At 37.7% G+C, this 18,398-nt stretch overlaps 1 protein-coding gene across 3 annotated transcripts in view; it reads right to left on the bottom strand.

Moving 5' to 3' along the window:
- The window catches only part of LOC306859471 (syntaxin-binding protein 4-like), a 42,851-nt gene extending 32,815 nt beyond the window's left edge, over positions 1-10,036 (bottom strand). The window contains exon 1 of one of the 3 annotated variants that reach the window (XM_079400508.1): positions 9,802-10,036. In XM_079400508.1, coding sequence (XP_079256634.1) covers positions 9,802-9,866 — 65 coding nt within the window. In that variant the 5' untranslated portion in view covers positions 9,867-10,036. Of the gene's footprint in view, positions 1-1,368; positions 1,533-9,801 lie in introns of those variants that run through there. The other 2 variants (XM_079400507.1, XM_079400509.1) reach the window with 2 other exon arrangements.
- Positions 10,037-18,398: the final 8,362 nt, after the last annotated feature.

Below are 18,398 nucleotides of genomic sequence, written 5' to 3'. Positions count from 1 at the left end.
ATTCCAGTGGGGATCAGTATAAATTATTTAGCATGAATGTCCTGCTTTGGACAGGCTCCTCTTTCTCATGAATTCAGAATCTGTGTGTGATTCTGATTTTTGAGAACAGTGATTATGTTTTACTTAAATCGTTAAGTAATTGATTAAAGAAACTCAACCGTTGGGCAGTGGAAACACTGTTTTCATGCAGTTAAAAGAGAAATGAATATTATGAGGTTTCTTTTTTAGTAGGCAATATATCAGGACACTGACATTCTTTGGTCATTTTGTTGTTAAGTGACTTACCAGTACTACACCAGGAAGATTACATGCTTCCAGCCTTTCCTGCAGACTCACTGCAATGTCCTTGAAATTGTACTTCAGATTGTTTGAACCTGATAAGACTTCGTATGAGGCTACAATTCAAGCTAAACATGCTTCACAAGAGTTACGTAACAGAGAGTGTCCACTGTCCCTAGCACAGCACCCTCTAAAACAGATATTTAAAATAGTAGGGGTCAGTGGAACAAAAAAAAATTATATATATATTTTTAGGGCTGTTAATGTTCTTGGCACATGCACGTTGAACTATCAATGTGGGACTAATCACATACATTCAAGAATATTTAATAGCCTACTTGTTTTGTATCTTTTTTTGGTTTGCTCACTGGAGATGTTTTCAATACGTACTGTAAACAGCACTATACAAATAAATTTGAATTTAACTGAACATGTTAACATTGACATACAGTTACCTTTATACAAAGTAAATATTTTCCAGATTTATTAGTGCTCACATATGTTCTTGTACATGAAAATATCCAGCTGCCTTTATATTTTACAAAGTGGGTCTCTTGCATATGGATCATCATTTGGGGTGGATTCTTGGCATCAAAAAGTTTAAAAACCTCTGGTTTAAAACGCATAAAGCCTAGCAAAGTTTTATGCATTCCACGAGGTATGTATGAATGGATTTAGTGAGTACGCACGAATACATTATAATCTCCAGGTGATTAGAGCACATTAATAGTACATCCATAGTAGTGTTGTGGATTCTTCAAAGCATATCGGGCAAATGAAAACAAATAGGCTACGCACCTTTTCAACGATGTAACTACAGACAATGCAATTTGTCTAAGAACCGTCGTTCAACATATTTTACTCACGTTTTCCATTGTCTCAGCACTTACATTAGTAACACGCTTTGTTAGTGACACACCTGAGCACAGCCCAGGTACCACAAAGTACCCAAAAGTCTCAAAAAACAGTAGCGAAGACGCGCTTTGCATCGACGCTTTCTCAAGACCGCTTATTGCTCACTGGAGCTAATGAGCTGAAAAAACGAGTCGTAATGCAACTACCACAAAATGACAAAACAAAGGTTTTTACCTGCTAATCATGACCGCTCCCTTGTACATGACCGAAAATGTAGGCATTTTGAAGAGATTTCTGCGCATCCAGCGGCGTGTACCGTATGCCCATTCCTCTCGTGATCAGCGCCTCGCGGAGGTCCGATACAGCGCGAGCCACATGATTCACTGCCACAGCCCTCTAATACAGATGATCCTAAACATCACCAACTTTGCCCACAGATTAAATCTTATGCAACAGAAATGAGGGGTAGTGTTTTTTTATATAGATATATATTTTTTTGCCATTGTTTAACAATGTCTGGAACAGGTGGTTCCCAAACTGGATGCCAAATATTTACGTTTATGAAAAGACTGTAAAGGCTTAAAGGTGGTGTGATATACAAAGTGTTGTTGACATAAAGCTATTTCAATCCAAGGGGTCTTTCAAGGACATCAGGCTGAACTGTAGAAATACTGAAAAGTATTTTGCATCAGATCAAACATGATATGGGAATTGGGAATTAAAACTGACAAGCTAATCTCGAGTCTTCAAACAAGACACAGGATCAACAAAACAAAATAATATCACTGGAACACACATCCAGATGAAGCCCATGCACAGTCTAGTTAAGAAAATGTGATGCAACTGCTTTTATTTAAGTGAAAAATATAATTTAATATGACTAAATCAACTTTACTACACTTGGTTACACCAACAAATTGGAAAAAAATCGAATATAGCATATTTTTCTTTTTACAGTATAGAAGGACGGTTGTGATTTCTTAACTTCCTGATGTTGGAATCACATTGCCACTGTAGCCATTTCAGTCATGAACAAATGAAAAAACAGGAAACGCTACTGCTTTGGGGAGAAAACGACATTTGTGCAAATGCAGAAAACTCTAAATCCTTGTCAACTCAGAAAGACATATTTAATCTCTCGACTGTTTCCATTTTTAGCCAGTGTTATTGTCTATGGTCATCCCATGCAAAGTTAGAGTGCTTTCCTCTCAGACAGCAATCAGATTTATACGCATGTGCTTGAGGTAAAATTACACAATATCTGGATTACACTGTCCAAATTTACTCAGGTTTTTGAATTCTTACAATATCATGTGTAATGTTTTCAAGTCTTTATGTTTAGTGGGCTTCTTTGAAATGACTAACTGCATTCATAATGCAATGAAGTGACTACCTGTTTAAAGAGATTATTGTCATTTAACGCTCTACAAACAGTGTTGCTTGCGCCCTAGTTAGAGTCAGACTGACACTTTCCCTTAAATGCATTGTCACTGTGTAACTCCTCAACGTCATTTACCTCGACACATGTCCTGTGACTCAGAGACCACTTTTTACCAGCAACTTGAGCTACAATCCAAAACAAGTCACACAAGGTTGTACCAAAAGCCGCTAGATTAGCGACGTTGTAAATAGTCACAAAGGAAAAACTGGCCATCATACACTAAACAACTGAGGATCACACACTACCAGTCTTCAAAATTATTCCAATCACAACAAATTCACTCAGAAACGTGTGCCTTGTTGTTAGGAGATGCATGACAAATGAAAACAATATGTGTTTTAAAATCAGCTGAAAATATCAAACATGTTTGATCTCCTCCAACCAGATGCGATCATAGTCTGAAGCTAAAAAATTGAGGCTGTGACCATCATACACTATGCAAATTACTATAAAATCTGTCAGCTCAAATCTGCGGACTGACTTTTGCTCTCCAGACTGTAAATCGTGGGAAATCAGGGCAAAAGTCATGTAGTGTATTCCAGCTTTTAGAAGTGTGCTTTAGTTTTTTTTATGCCTGTTGTTTGTGTTGAAGTTAACAGAATGCTACATCTTGGATAATGTTATCAGGCAAAGTGAAAAAAAAATCATCAGATGTCTTATTTTACAATATAAATAATGTTTTTACTACTGTACACAATCTGCCAAGTCTCTGTAATAGTCACAGAGTGACTGGACCAAGCTTTCTTGTGCCAAATTCGTTTTCTGTAATGATGCAATTTGAGGACTAGCTTTTACACACCCGGGCATGATAAGCTTTATTTTCAAAATTATCACACTAAACTACACTGACTTAAAGCATTCTGTATGGCTTGCCTTAAATTTCTCCTGTAAATCCTCTCATGAGATCAATATGTCAAGTGTGATTTGCACATTCACATATCAAGCCATGACTGGTCAGAGAACTTTTGTGCACAATAATCTGCTAGCACAACCTGTCAATCAACCACGTGCAGGGCCATAGTCATAGTCATAGTCATAGTCCCACGAGACACTTGGTCCCCAAACTCAACCGCCCCTCTTCACAGACACCTCATCCTAAAAAATGTGTTTTGGTAAAATAAATCGAATATTAAAAATAAAAAATAGCATTCCAGTGCACTCCTGAAGTATTTTTAAAAATATATGAGGGATTCATTTTTTTTTTTTATATGAACTCATGTAGTTCAAAAACTGCCTTTCGTTCTTTAAAAAAAAAGCTTTAGCATAAGTTCTGTCAGCAAGACTCTAATGCTACGTTATTCATTCATACTAATAGGTCTGGCCAATCACTGCTTGACAACTGGAGTATATTAACACTGAACTCTTCGTTTTATTTTTCGCAGTTGATGAAGCTGACGTTCCCCTCCATCCTCCCCACCACCACCAGGTTGGCCCAGTCCACAACACAACAAAAAAGTGGAAAAAATCTTGGAATTGCATTAACCACATTCCTTACTATAGGCATTTAACCAACAACCCATTTAAAAAAGCACTTCAGGACGAAAGAATCAGAAGTTCAAAAGTGCTAACTCATTTTTGCATTTTAGGCAAAGCAGTTGACAACTGTGATATGAATTTTGTACCCTAAACCTGAAGGGACACAGAGAAAGAGTTGTACTTTGACGACAGAAGTACAGAACCTTTTATCTCATTTGCTCTAAAAAGCTACTGTGCCTACATTTATAAAGCCTGATACTAAAAGTCTATAAATAGTCTTTGAGGGCAGCCTCTGTGATACAGGAGGCAGCTGTTCTTTATTCAAGAATCTGCCCGAGAATGGCAGCACATAAAGCTCAGGCAGAATGGCAGATATTTAGCACTGGAAGGCTTAACATAAGACTATGTGCTAGAAGACAATCTGAGATGAGCCATTCAAATGTCCCAGAAAACGTTCTGAAAAATCCTACATAAATAAGCCAAAATCATCAGTTACTCCTGACACAAAATATTTACGTATTCTATTTATGTCTTTCATAATCTTCACCCACAAACTCACACAGCCTGTCAGACACTGGCATTACTGTCCGGTGCAACATGAGGTAACATGTTTGATAACACAAATATACATCTGTTAATCAAAGAAAGAAAATGAGTAGAATGTTCGTGTATGTTGAAGTTGCAGTACTTACATTGTGCTGTAGATTTTTTTAATTGAAGCTTAGGATAAAGGGAACTATTAAATAAATGAAATTATTAAATGTATATGTAAATACTCATACCAGTATCTCTAAATTTCATAAATGCTTGCTCCAAAGTATCCTATATCTCACCACTCAAGAATCTCAGAAAGCCAACAGCCCTTCAACCCTCTTAAATCTCTGAAGCTGTAAATCCTGTGAATGATGATTCATGACAGATTGTCTGTCCATGTGATTTCTCATGATGCAGAGAATTAATTTATATGGGCCATGTATCTATATCATGATTTATTGGCATGTTGAGTGAGTATTTATTGTGATGATGTAAAGTGTTTATTATGGCTGGATATTAAGCATTATTATTACATATTAGGCTTATCTGAAATGGATGTACAATGCACATTTTGTAGCAATTATTTGACTTTTTGCACGTCACCTTTAGCATGTCACCTTTTTTTTTAACTTGTTAGGTTCAATGCGTTTAACAAATACAATTTTTCTAATTAGTCTCCCAAATAATATGAAAACCGCATGTTTAATCATTTTAATAATATATCTGCTATCTTTGCTCTTTGTCATTCATTTCTAAACAACGGCTTTTGAGCCAGTCACCGGAGCTGTAAATGTCATGTGACTAATTATGCTGGAGGGGAACTGATGTCCTGAAAACACTGATTGACTAACAGCATCACAAGAACACACACACTCTCAAAATCCTGAGCTGTGAATTGAAAGACATCAGACAGGAAAAAATATAATTGCATTTTACACTTAAGAGCCCTCAAAAAAAGACATAGCCTACATAATATAAACATGGTGCTAGCAAAAAAAATTAATATTTTGTCAGAATATTTTGTTCATGCCTACTTCTGAATGAATTAGAAACGTTATTAATTTCTCATACACGTAAATAAATAAATATTCTTCAAATTTATACATAGCCTTGCTAATAATTTTAAATGGTCTTTATTTTAGATTTTAGTTATTCAATTCAAATTGATTCAATTATAAATTATTATTTAGTTTACAGTAAATTTTTACATTTTTAGTCTGAAAAAAACTCAATATTAAGAGTTCTGAGAAGAAATATTTGTTCAAGCAAAGTTTAAACAACAAATTATATATTTATTAAGATCATTTAGATACCCTGAGAACACAGAAAAGGCAAGTCATGTCAACCACTCAAAAATATGTATGTAAAAAATTTCATATTATGTAAAAATTTGTATATGTCTCTAACTGCAAATACATGCACACACTTAAACAGAAACTAAACTAGCATGGACAATACACGCATGCATACTATTCCTTTTCCTTCCAGCAGCCATGGCAACTACCCACTGCATCAGAACTTTAATCACCAAATCTGCACAGTGGGTTGTTATCAGATTATTGGATAATCCAGTCCACATTGAGAAATCATAACAGCGGAGAGGTGGAGACACACTATGTCAGTTTTTGGCCAGTCCCGCTTCTTGTTTTTCATCAAGGCAAAGCTCAGTAAACGTGCCACCCATTGCAGTAATGAAGAATGGGGAATGAGGGTGGCAGCTTTACTCAGGAGCCAAGTTTCCATGCTGGACCACCGAGTGTGGTGAAATGGGTTAATCTGAAACAGTCTGACAGGCCAGTCTGACCTGTTTACTAACTGCTGCATTCTGGGCCCATGACTGCCCTCCGTAGGTAACAAACAGAAACACATCCCAGGAAATGTCACAACATATCATCCGCTTTTAATCACACTTGATGCTGTAAGCATAAAACAACACTGAATGGGATGAACAATCATGAAGGGATTGTTGGAATTGTTTTTCTCATATCACGGAAGGACTGAGATTGCAATTTAATGAGACGATTTTGGTCCAACAAATCTAGTAATGGTCTAATTTTTGCTGAAAGCAGAGAGGAAAAAAAAAATCACAATATATTTTGATCTGACAAAAATACAACAAAAAATACAACTTCTTTAACGACAATAAAGGTGTATGAACTGTGAAATGTGAATATTATATACTAAACTCAAACACTAAATCTTTGTTCTACTGGCAGGTCAGCTAAAGTAAAATGCCTGTTAATGTAAACATGCCTTATTTTTTTTTTTTTTATGAATCTCTAACAACAATGTAGCAAAAAGCAGAGAAATCAATGAATCTCAACAAAGCTGATGCAACAAACCAGTTAACAAGACCTCATTATTAGGCAATGCCGAGACTAACAAGGCTGATAAAAAAATCAAAAATCAGTTAAGTCAGCAAAAATATGTGTCTGTTCTATAATCCAGAGAAAAAAAGATTCTACTCATTAGCTGTGCAGCAGGCACATAGTGTGCTATACACTATAATTTTATTTATTTATTTATTTTTTAAACAAATTACTGGAGTACATTTCACAAGAATATACTAAAGTTTTTCAAAGTAAAATTTCATGTTTAAATCATTTATTTTATTTTATTGTTTTAATTATTTGTGAAATTTACAAATAATTTCTGAGCAAAAATTATTTTCCTTTTTTTCAGTGTATAATGCTTTTGAGTATTTATTTAATCCACAGATATTCACATAACATTCACAGACTCATGCAATCACACACACACAAAAACTGAAGCTTCATGGTAGAGCAGGGGTGTCCAAACTCGGTCCGTAAGGGTCACTGTCCTGCCGAGTTTAGCTTCTACTTGCCTCAACACACCTGCCTGGAGGTTTCTAGTATGCCTATTAAGACCTTGATTAGCTGGTTCAGGTGTGTTTAACTGAGTCTAAACTCTCCAGGAGCAAGACTGGATTGGACACCCCTGTGATAGAGGGAGCCCTTTCCTGAAAAACTTCATACAGGTCCAAAACTTTTACACTAGGTATGAGTTTCATTCTGCAAAACTGGACAAAACACAAACCGGAAGCATGATGTTGTACACAGCTAATCCTCTCCTGTGGTTGGTTTATATTTGTTTCAAATCTGAAAGTCAAATCCAAAAGAAATGTAATAATTTTCCAAGTGCAACATCAGCAATGAACAAGATGTCCTGTTTGTGAAACACCATATGCACTGATTAAAGGTAAAAACAATGGTAAATAAAGTCACTATTTGTCAAGTCACTATTCAAAATGTTCATTTGTTATGCTATTTGTGGCACAAGCATCACAGGTGTGTGAGGATGAGATGAATGACTACAGCGTCAATCAAACAGTATCTTTAAGCAATGAAGTTAATCTTGTATTATTTGAGCACAGCGCTCACAATGCTGAGATACAGACACCGTCTCCATGATCAGATCAATCCTACACATATTCTAAAGTAATGGAACCTAAGCATCTTGAGGCAAACTGGAACCAGATTTAAACACGAAAAGCCAGATTTAATTGCACAAGACATTGCACAGAATTATAATATCATGCAGCTTTTGTTATATTTTAAAGATGTTATAATGTTAAATTTACAAATAATGGATTTTTTTTCTTCCAAAACAACATGCTTTTTATTAAAGTCTGTTCAGCACAGCTCTCAGACCTCACAGTGCTCACGGTACTGTTAAAGAAGTTTGGTTTGTCTAGACATTCCGGTGACCTGCTGTGATGCTTAGACCGTCTCCTCAGGTCATGGACAGCATCACTTCTCTAAGTCTCCTACTCTTCCCAATAGTCTATTCAAGTCCCGGTCACCAAACTCTAAATTTAGCACGTCACCGGGCAGAATCATTCTCAGGTACACACACTGTTAGTTATACTTATCTTTTAATATAAATGTGCCATGAGTAAAATATTCAAAAACGCTCACAGAAATGCTTCCACATGTCAGTCACATGCACTCATTAACTTCCATATAAATTTGAAAACAGTGTTAAAAACTCTTCACCTTACTCACCTTAAATTTACACCTTATCTACATTTGAGTAATGCCTTTAGATGTAAACAAACAAACAAAAAAATATTTGCCATACTGTACTTAAAACAGTCTAAAATTAGGATTTTAAAACTTGGTTGGGGCAAAGGGGTGCTAAGGCATCCACAGAAATTTTAAGAGAGAACAGAAAATTAGGGTTGTCAAAGTTATTTTGATGAAACATGTTTAATACATTAGCAGAATGTATTGTTTGTGCTTTCAAAATACTGGTTGAAATCATTAGGTTAAATCAATATTAACATATAACAGCCTCGATTTTTAATACTAAGTAAAACCTACTTAAGTAAACACATCTTTTTCAAAGGTTTAAACATTCTACATCACTCTAATAAAATATGCAAAGTATTGAATTCTAAGTAAATATCCTCCAGATATTAAATCATTTCTTTACTATAGGCTACTGACAATTAAAATACTGACAACATAAGTTATTTACAACAATTAATTAATTTTGGGAAACAATAACTTTGTCTTTTTTAGTGTGTATTGTACTGGTTTGTATTTTTTGTATTGTATTTCTTGCTAATGGACGTTGGAAATAAAGTTGAATGAATAATACTTAACACTTGAGTTTTCAGTACATGTAAGTCTTTATGAAAATATAATTAGGCTATGCCTCTATATAGGCGGGGGAATCATCATATGGGGGGGTTCTTGCCATCAAAATCCCTTGTGCTTGCAAAAAAGCAAGCATCATAAAGATACGATTAACTTCATCTATATACTGTACGTATAGGCTCTTTATAAACGCAAAATTACAAAGTTTTTTTCTTCTTTTTTTTATGGTCACTTGTACTTTTTGGTTGAATAACTAAACAGGCTTTAATTGCGTGCGAACTTGACGTCTTTTGAATCGATTCTTACTTTCATTTATCATTCCTCAAAAATTTCTAATGCCACGAAAGAAATCAGACAATGTGAAAAAGCTCACGGATATCTGTTCCCTGTGGAATAGCGGGACCTCGCTAACGTTATGTGAACAGTACTGTATGTACTCCATGCTTTTCATATTTAACGCTCATCTTCACTTGTTACATGTACAGTTTGAGACTTTATATGAATATTACAGTTTACAGTACATTTAATGCCTGAAATGACAAATAAAAATAAACAGACGGCATGCACAACTCTACAAGCATATTCAGTTCTTACCAGTAAATGAGCGAAAGTCCATCAAATCGCTCGAGCTCTCTTCCCCGGGGGTTCAAATAGGACATTGCATCCAACAGAAACGTTAAGGTTAAAAATGGTTCTGCTCTGGAAACAGAATTAAATGCTGCCTCCAAATATTACCATCCTACACATCACCGCGATTTCATGTCATGCTCGTGGTTCGCAGCCTCGCTCAAGAGTCAGCGTTCATTAAATCAATGATACAGCAACTCCCAGAGAGAGAGAGAGAGAGAGAGAGAGAGAGAGACTCAACTATGCCAGTTTCTAATCTGTAAGACACGTGGTTTTCATGCTGACCTGGCCGTCTGTTAAACAAAATCTACATCTTGTCGACAGCCCTCTGGTCACATTACTTTGATTTTTCCTATAGGTACCAGGTAAAGTCAACATCTGTATACACTGAGATGTGTGAGTATCACTGATTGCCTCTCAAAAACTATTCTAGAGAGCATTTGAAGGCATCACATATAGGCTTGTTGCTGAGATAGTTAACTAAAATGTGAGGCATGGATAAATATATAGAGACAATTATAGTTTGTGAAGCTAAGTTTGCAGTCAGTCTGAGGTGATGCCATATGACCGTTCAGCTTCAGGTAACAGATTAATAGTACGGCTTTTGACCTGTCCTTAGAGATCTGCTGCACTGCAGCCAAAACACCAGGGGAGTTTCCAATTTCCTCACATAGACATTTGTTTGTAACACCAATATCTGTCCCTGTAGCTTCATACTGTAAGCTAAATCATAACCTGTGTCTACATTTGTTCTTTTAGTGCATAAACTGTCACTGTTTATAATTACTTTAATCACACATTTCCCATGATAATCAAACTTTGTTGAAAATACTATAGTTAGGCCTACTGTAGTTAATGTAAAATCATATGTTAATAAAGACAGGACTCATAGTGTAACTAGTGTAAAAAAAAACATGGATAATGGCAGTAATGCATAGACAAACTTCTAATACTCAATTATTTATCTTTTTGACAACATTTCAGTTTGGTAAACTTGGTGACCTTTGTAAATGTGATTAATAACAGGCCTATGTGACCCTGGAGCACAAAACAAGTCTTAAGTCGCTGGGGTATATTTGTAGCAATAGCCAAAAATACATTGTATAGGTCAAAATTATTTATTTATTTTTTATGCCAAAAATCATTAGAATATTAAGTAAAGATCATGTTCCATGAAGATATTTTGTCAATTTCCTACTGTAAATATATCAAAACTTAATTTTTGATTAGTAATATGCATTGCTAAGAACTTCATTTGGACAACAGGCGATTTTCTCAATTTTAATTTTTAATTTTAATTTTTTGCACCCTCAGATTCTGTTGTATCAGAGTTGTATCTCAGCCAAATATTGTCCTATCCTAACAAAGCTTATTTATTCAGCTTTCAGATGATGTAATTTAGAAAAAAATAAATAAAAAAAATGGACCCTTATGACTGGTTTTGTGGAACATTGTCACATTCTCCGTTTCACTTGAAAGAATGTTCAATATTCCAAATCAACATAATATTTGCATACAGAATCCTGCTCTATGTTCTTTCTCACATCTATTTGCATACTGAATTCTGATTGGTCTGTCCTTTCTTGCATTTTTTTAACCATGTATAGCAACTTTACACTACAAGGATGGTGTTGAATCTGCCTGTGTGTGACTAATATTAAATTAACGCCATTTTATTAACTATGGTTACCACGGTTTTTTTTTTTTAAAAAGTAAAAGAGATCAAATTTGTTGCATTTATATTTACAATGTATAAGAGATTTGTTGTATTTGAGCCAATTCTTTCAAGTCAAAATTCTGATTAGCCTGGTCATCAGAATTGATCTCAATATATGATTAATAATTATCACCCATCTTAAATGTATCTTGTTTATATTCAAACACACATATTATCTTCTATTTTGTTTATATTCTAAATGAGATAGATTACCTGAAATACCTTTCCAAACGATGCTACTCCCCCTAGTGGTGACGTTTGGTAACGCGCAGAGAAGCGCGCATCTGTAGGCTATTGCTGCATAAGTGAGACATCAGTACGTGTATACTTCTGCACAGTATTTAAAATGTGTGTCACATGTTATAGATGTCTGGTACTTCATCAGTTTGTCTACACTCTGGTTTTAATCCAAGAGTGCATCATTTCAGCTCTGTATTAAATTTGAAAACAAGCGTTCATGACAGAAAACAATGAAGAGTCACTTCACGGAGTTCAGTGCCATGGTAGCTGCAATGCTTGACATACTTTGAATGAGATCATGATGTGAGGTGTAAAGTGACAGAAAGAGTGACAAGATGGGTGTGGCAGCATGTTTCAGATAGTATATTAGATCAGTGTACACAATCACGTTCACAATCACTCTGTCAGCATTCCTCCTTATCTGTAAAGCAATGTTCCTTTTCTATCTTAAGCAAGCAGAGAAGAATCATAGCTTTTGACAGCAGGTTCCCTAAAGTAACGTTTTCAACACAGCATATTAGTCACAAAACTGTATAAAACATGTTTAGTGCTCTCTTTAATTAAAATGAATTGCTGGGGCCGGGCAGGATTGGCTGGTTTTCTCAGACCTTCCCCGTTCTAGAATGTAGGTGGGGTTGCACCGTCTGGAATGTTTGACCCAGCCAAGCAGGTTCCTTCTCATTCTTGACCTGGGTGTGGTTGTCAACTGTATGTGTCAATGCCACTCCATTACTCTTTTATACATACATGTTGAACATACATAGCTGCTTTCAGCTGTACATTTTCCAATCAGATTTCCAGGCTTATGACATTCTACGATGACAAAAACAAAAGCAAATTCTGAAGGGATGAATAGAGTGATTAGGAACCCAAATAGGAAATTAAACAGTTATGAAATAAGCATGTGTCCTAAACTCCTGAAATATTGGTGTCTTATATTTTAGAGCAGTCAATGCAATTTAGGAAAGAAATCAATAAAATCTGTACGTGTGTGTGTGTGAAAATATTCAGATATAACCCCCTTTGTAATCATTAACATTTTCAGATGTAACTAATTTAAAAAATAATTCTCAGTAACTGTAATAGTGTTAGTCCTCTGTCGTGTGTGTCATGTGTTCCCGCCTCTTGTGTCCAATTTGGGTTGTTTCCTGTCCTTGTTAAATGTAATCATTAGTTAATTCTTGTCCAGCCGTGTTTGTCTAATTGGCTATGATTTACCTGTGTATTTATAGTCCTGTCTGTTCAATTTGATGGGTTCTGGTCTACTCATTACCCCTGGTGTTTCCTGTCTGTAAGCCTTGCCTTGTCCTACTATGTCTTGTCCTGATGTCTAAATTAAAGACTATTATTTGAGTTTACGTCCTGGTCTGCGCATTCCTGTTTCCTCCTCGTTCCTCCCTGCTGTGTGCACCGTGACAGAAGACCAGACCTAAACAGTAAGCGGCGCCCCTTCACCTCGTTTTTTTCTTTTTTTCTAGTTTTTATTTTGTTCCTGTGTCTGTCTGTCCCGCAGCAAGGAAGTCGCCACTCGTGATCCCGCCATAGCCCACTGCAAGTCGGCGTGGGAGTTCGGTGGGATCACCGCGAGTCCGCTGACCGCGAGCCCTCCAGCCCGCCGTTCGTGGGAGATCATGCCGCCGTCCACAACTCACCCCAGCCCGCCGGCCGCCGCTGTTTCCTAGTTCCGGCCAGGAGTGCCGGTTTTGTTGTGTTGTGTCCACAGGAACAGTTTTAATCATGTCATGTCGGTCTTGTCCATGGAGGCTCGTTGAGCCTCCTGTCGCAGAAGTGGAAGCGGTTGCTGAGGGACCCTGTGAGGGCCCCCGATTCATGCCATGCCCAGAAGAAGCCTCAGCTACCTAGCTTGCCCAGGAGGGCTTCCTGTTCTTGCTGGTTGCCCTGTCCCAGTCCTGTTCCTGTCCTGTCTTGTACTGTTCAGTGTGTCTAGCCCCGGAGGGCTCCTGATACCCCCTAACTTCCCCAGGGAAATTTGGAGGGGGTAAAAGTGATCCGGCTGTATGGTCCAAGGCCAAGGCCCCGAAGACCATCTGCCATGGCCTCCGTCTGTCTGCTCCACTCTGGAGGTCCTCATCCTGTGTTCCTGTCCGTGTCTGTCCTGAGGGGCCTCCACACCCCCCCTCCCCGATGGAACTGTTAAGGCTCGGAACGAGCCTTTCGGGAGGGGGGAGTTATGTCAGTCCTCTGTCGTGTCATGTGTTCCCGCCTCTTGTGTCCATATTTGGGTTGTTTCCTGTCCTTGATAAATGTAATCATTAGTTAATTCTTGTCCAGCCATGTTTGTCTAATTGTCTGATTTACATGTGTATTTCTAGTCCTGTATGTTCAGTTTGATTGGTTCTGGTCTACTCGTTACTCCCCGGTGTTCCTGTCTGTGTCAGCCTTGCCTTGTCTTGCCCTGCCGTGATGTCTTCAGTAAAGACCGTTAATTTTAGTTACATCCTCGTCTGCGTGTTCCTTGTTCTTCCCTGCTGTGTGCACCGTGACAAATGGGTTACAGTTGCATTTATTTTGTAGTTAAATTATGTAACACCATTACATGCAACTAGTTACTCCCCAACACTAGGTGCTTCACATCACTACACTACTGACAGTGGACCTTTTTGCTGGCCAAATTTTTCTAAGGGGAATAATGTGGACAAGAAGTGACTATCACTTGGTCCGTAATCGTCATCTCTCTGCCAAGTGACTTGAAAAGATTAAATGCATGTCGCATGGCATTTCTGTTTTTCAGAGCAAATACATGGCGAGGCCAATTGCAATAAGATTTGTGTATGCTACAAAGTTGAGCTACAATCACATTATCTAGTCCGACTTCATAAACTGAATCATCCAGTTGCTACAGTATCAGTCAGATTAACGCATTTACATTATGAATTATTGCTTTAGTTGGACAAACGGAACTGTTAAAGTGCATTAAATGACCTTTCTCAGCCTCTCACGACACTGCATTTTATGCAACAAAACACTGATGGCATGGTGACATTTACCTTTGTCATTACTTGCCAATAGGAATCCACGTGAACAGGATTTTCACGTATGGGCACAACATTTCCCCACACAGATTTCACATCTGGTTCAAGTATAAATGCAAACTTTCATGCAAGGGACTTCTGTATGAGTGGTGCTTCATGCATCACTATTGATGGTGGACAATGCACTTTTTTGCTGGAAAAAGTTCACAAGGTGAATAATATCAAAAAATAGGAAGTGTGGTTGAAATACATATAGCAAATCACTTCTGTCTTTCAGAGCAAACGCACGAAGTCAATTCTAGTCCAATTTGTATACATGCTGGGTGAAGATGAGCAACAATCATATCTCAACTTCACAAACTGAATGATTTCAGTCGGACAGTTACCGCTTTAGCCAGACTAAAATATAACATTTCTAGTAATGACCTTACTTGGCCTCTTGATGAAACAGCATTTTCAGTGATTGTAAATGTTCCTCTTTGACCTAAAGAAATAGAGGATAAGTAATCTGTCTAATGACCACAAGTGTCACTTTCATCTACAAAAGAAACAGGTGTAAAGCAAGGCTTCGAGACTTAATCGTATCCCCTACAGAGACAAAAGCTGTGTTGTAACCAACATATTATCACAGTGGATAGCTAGCATATTTGCACTTTATAGTTTCTAGGTTCCTTTTTTGAGGCACAAATTGCTAAGAGAAACTGTGCGACACACCTTCAGTAGCTGTTGTGTGTTTAACAAAACAAGTGCTGACACTCCTGCCATTGAACCGTAAATCTTCACACCTGGAAAAACTGACATTCCTCTCCCATTTGAAATGAGAAGATTGATGAGAGTGATTTCTACATATACCCCCTGACAAAAGTCTTGTTGCCTATCCAAGTTGGAACAACAAATAATAACTTGACTTCTAGTTGATCATTTGGAATCAGAAGTGGCTTATATGAAAGGCAAAGGCCTCTAGATTACGCTTATTTTACCAAAATAAAATCTTATCATGCATTGATGATTAATTATTTAATTAGGACAGAAAGGTCAGACTTTGCTTAAAAGTCTTGTCACATCTTTAAAGGATTCAACCAATCACAGATTAGAGCATCACCTGTGACAAATACTGTAACTAACACATTCCCAGGTGTGTAGAAGAAGAACCTCAGCACACCCAACCTTCGTTTGAAATGCATCCTGACCTCTGACAGCATGCCAAAGACCAAAAGTCCAAAAGACCACAGACCAAAGTGCTGATCATCAAGAGCCTGAAGACCAAGTCTCCTGCTGAGGTGGCAGACATTTTTAATGTATCTAAATGTCAAGTGGAGAGGATAAGAAAAAGATTTGAAGAAACTGGTGAAGTTCATGACAGGCCCAGGTCAGGCAGACCCCGTAAGACAACTGTTCGAGAGGACCGTTTGTTGGTTCGACAGTCCAGGGCCAGCCCTTTTTCAACTGCAGCAGAGCTACTTTACAACTGGTCACCAGAAACCCCTGTATCTACAAGAACAGTTTGTCGAATTCTCTCACGCAGTGGTCTCAATGGCCAAATTAGTGCTCAGAAACCAGCATTAAACAGAAGACAACTAAAAAATCGTGTTACATTTGTCAAGGCCCACCGCTTGCAGGAAGGATGGACTGTGGAAAAGTGGCAGAAGGTTGATTTTTCCGATGAATCATCTATTGAACTGCATCCCAATCGTCGCAAATACTGCAGAAGACCTATTGGAACCCGCATGGACCCAAGATTCACACAGAAAACAGTCAAGTTCGGTGGAGGATAAATCATGGTTTGGGGTTACATTCAGTATGGGGGCGTGCGAGAGATCTGCAGAGTGGATGGCAACATCAACAGCCTGAGATATCAAGACATTCTTGCTGCCCATTACATTCTAAACCACAGGAGAGGGCAAATTCTTCAACAGGATGGCGCTCCTTCTCATACTTCAGCCTCCACGTCAAAGTTCCTGAAAGCAAAGAAGGTCAAGGTGCTCCAGGATTGGCCTGCCCAGTCACCAGACATGAACATTATTGAGCATGTCTGGGGTAAGATGGAGGAGGCATTGAAGATGAAACCAAAGAATCTTGATGAACTCTGGGAGTCCTGCAAGAATGCTTTCTTTGCCATTCCAGATGACTTATTAATAAGTTATTTGAGTCATTGCCGAGACGTATGGATGCAGTCCTCCAAGCTTATGGAAGTCATACACAATATTAATTATTTTTCCACTGCACCATGACTTTGTTCTGTACTGTACATTATTTCTGTTAAGTGACAAGACTTTTGTCTAAGCAAATATGATAGATTTTATGATAGAAGGCATGATAAGATTTTATTTTGGTAAAATAAGCGTAATCTAGAGGCATTTGCCTTTCATATAAGCCACTTCTGATTCCAAATGATCAACTAGAAGTCAAGTTATTATTTGTTGTTCCTACAACTTGGATAGGCGACAAGACTTTTGTCATGGGGTGTATATTGTAAAAAATATATGCATCAATATAATATAAATGACTTGCGTTCTGCTTATGTTCCAATCAAATGTTATACTTGATATGAAATGCATGCTTCATTCGTAAAATAACGAGTAGGACAGTCTGTTATGGTTGATAGCCCACATCTACCTGTTTGATATACTCTCTCCACCCATGTTTGGATAATGCACCTTGCACTGAGAGACATGAAGTACACACCCCATAGTCCCTACTACACGTTTATCACAGACAAAACTCTCCCCTGGAGGAGAATAAACTTTCATCGGTACCCCCACCACTAAAAACTTCACTTCACGGTGGCTGATCGCACACAAGTTCATCGTTACAACTTTGCATAGGGTGTGTTGTGTTCCAAAGTAGGCCCATCCTGGCAGAGGAATGCTAAAAAACCCACACACATAAATTCCCTCCGGTACTTCAGATCTGGCCGCACAGGTCTCACCGCTGAGTTGTGTTCGTATAATGATCCACGCATGTCAGTCAGGAGCTCTAATCGTCTCCATTCCTCACCTGCACCGTATGGGTGTGTAAAGGAATTCCGGCCTTTCACCCGTTTCAGAAATTCTTGGTTCCAAACCCACTTACACTGAGCAGTATTCATTATCAGCAGTGCATGAAAACGCCTATTTATTTGCATATAATTTGATGACAAATTAATTTCTTGCCCTTTTCACATATAGCATGTGTGTAACGTGGCAACACCAGTTGAAGAGACAGTCCATACAAGCACATCTGGCAGAGAAGAAACTCTGTGGGCCATTGAAATAGACTCTAGATCAAAATGTAAATGATAGATGAAACCCATTCACACATAATATAGGCATCTGATCGCTCTAGGAGGTGTTGTAAATAAACGCTGCATGGTAGGTTTGGGTACATGAAAACAGTTAATATTTAAGCCCTTGGAATGGACTGTGTTCACTTCTAGCCAATTTCATACAAGTAATCCACAGCTGTAGCTTATCTTTGGGCATTCCTTTAATGTAGTGATATCACATTGCCGCGCGGCTATATCCATTATTGCCGTAGTAAGATAGCACTATAACACATTTCATGTCTTCTACAGTGTCAGGCATTATGGAAGCTCTTGTTACCATAACTGTGAATAGGCTACTGAAATACTTTTG

The sequence above is a fragment of the Barbus barbus genome (assembly GCF_936440315.1).
Source record: "Barbus barbus genome assembly, chromosome: 3".
Taxonomy (NCBI): domain Eukaryota; kingdom Metazoa; phylum Chordata; class Actinopteri; order Cypriniformes; family Cyprinidae; genus Barbus; species Barbus barbus.
Note: the sequence above shows the minus strand (reverse complement) of the source record. Positions and strands in the feature narration are given on the sequence as shown.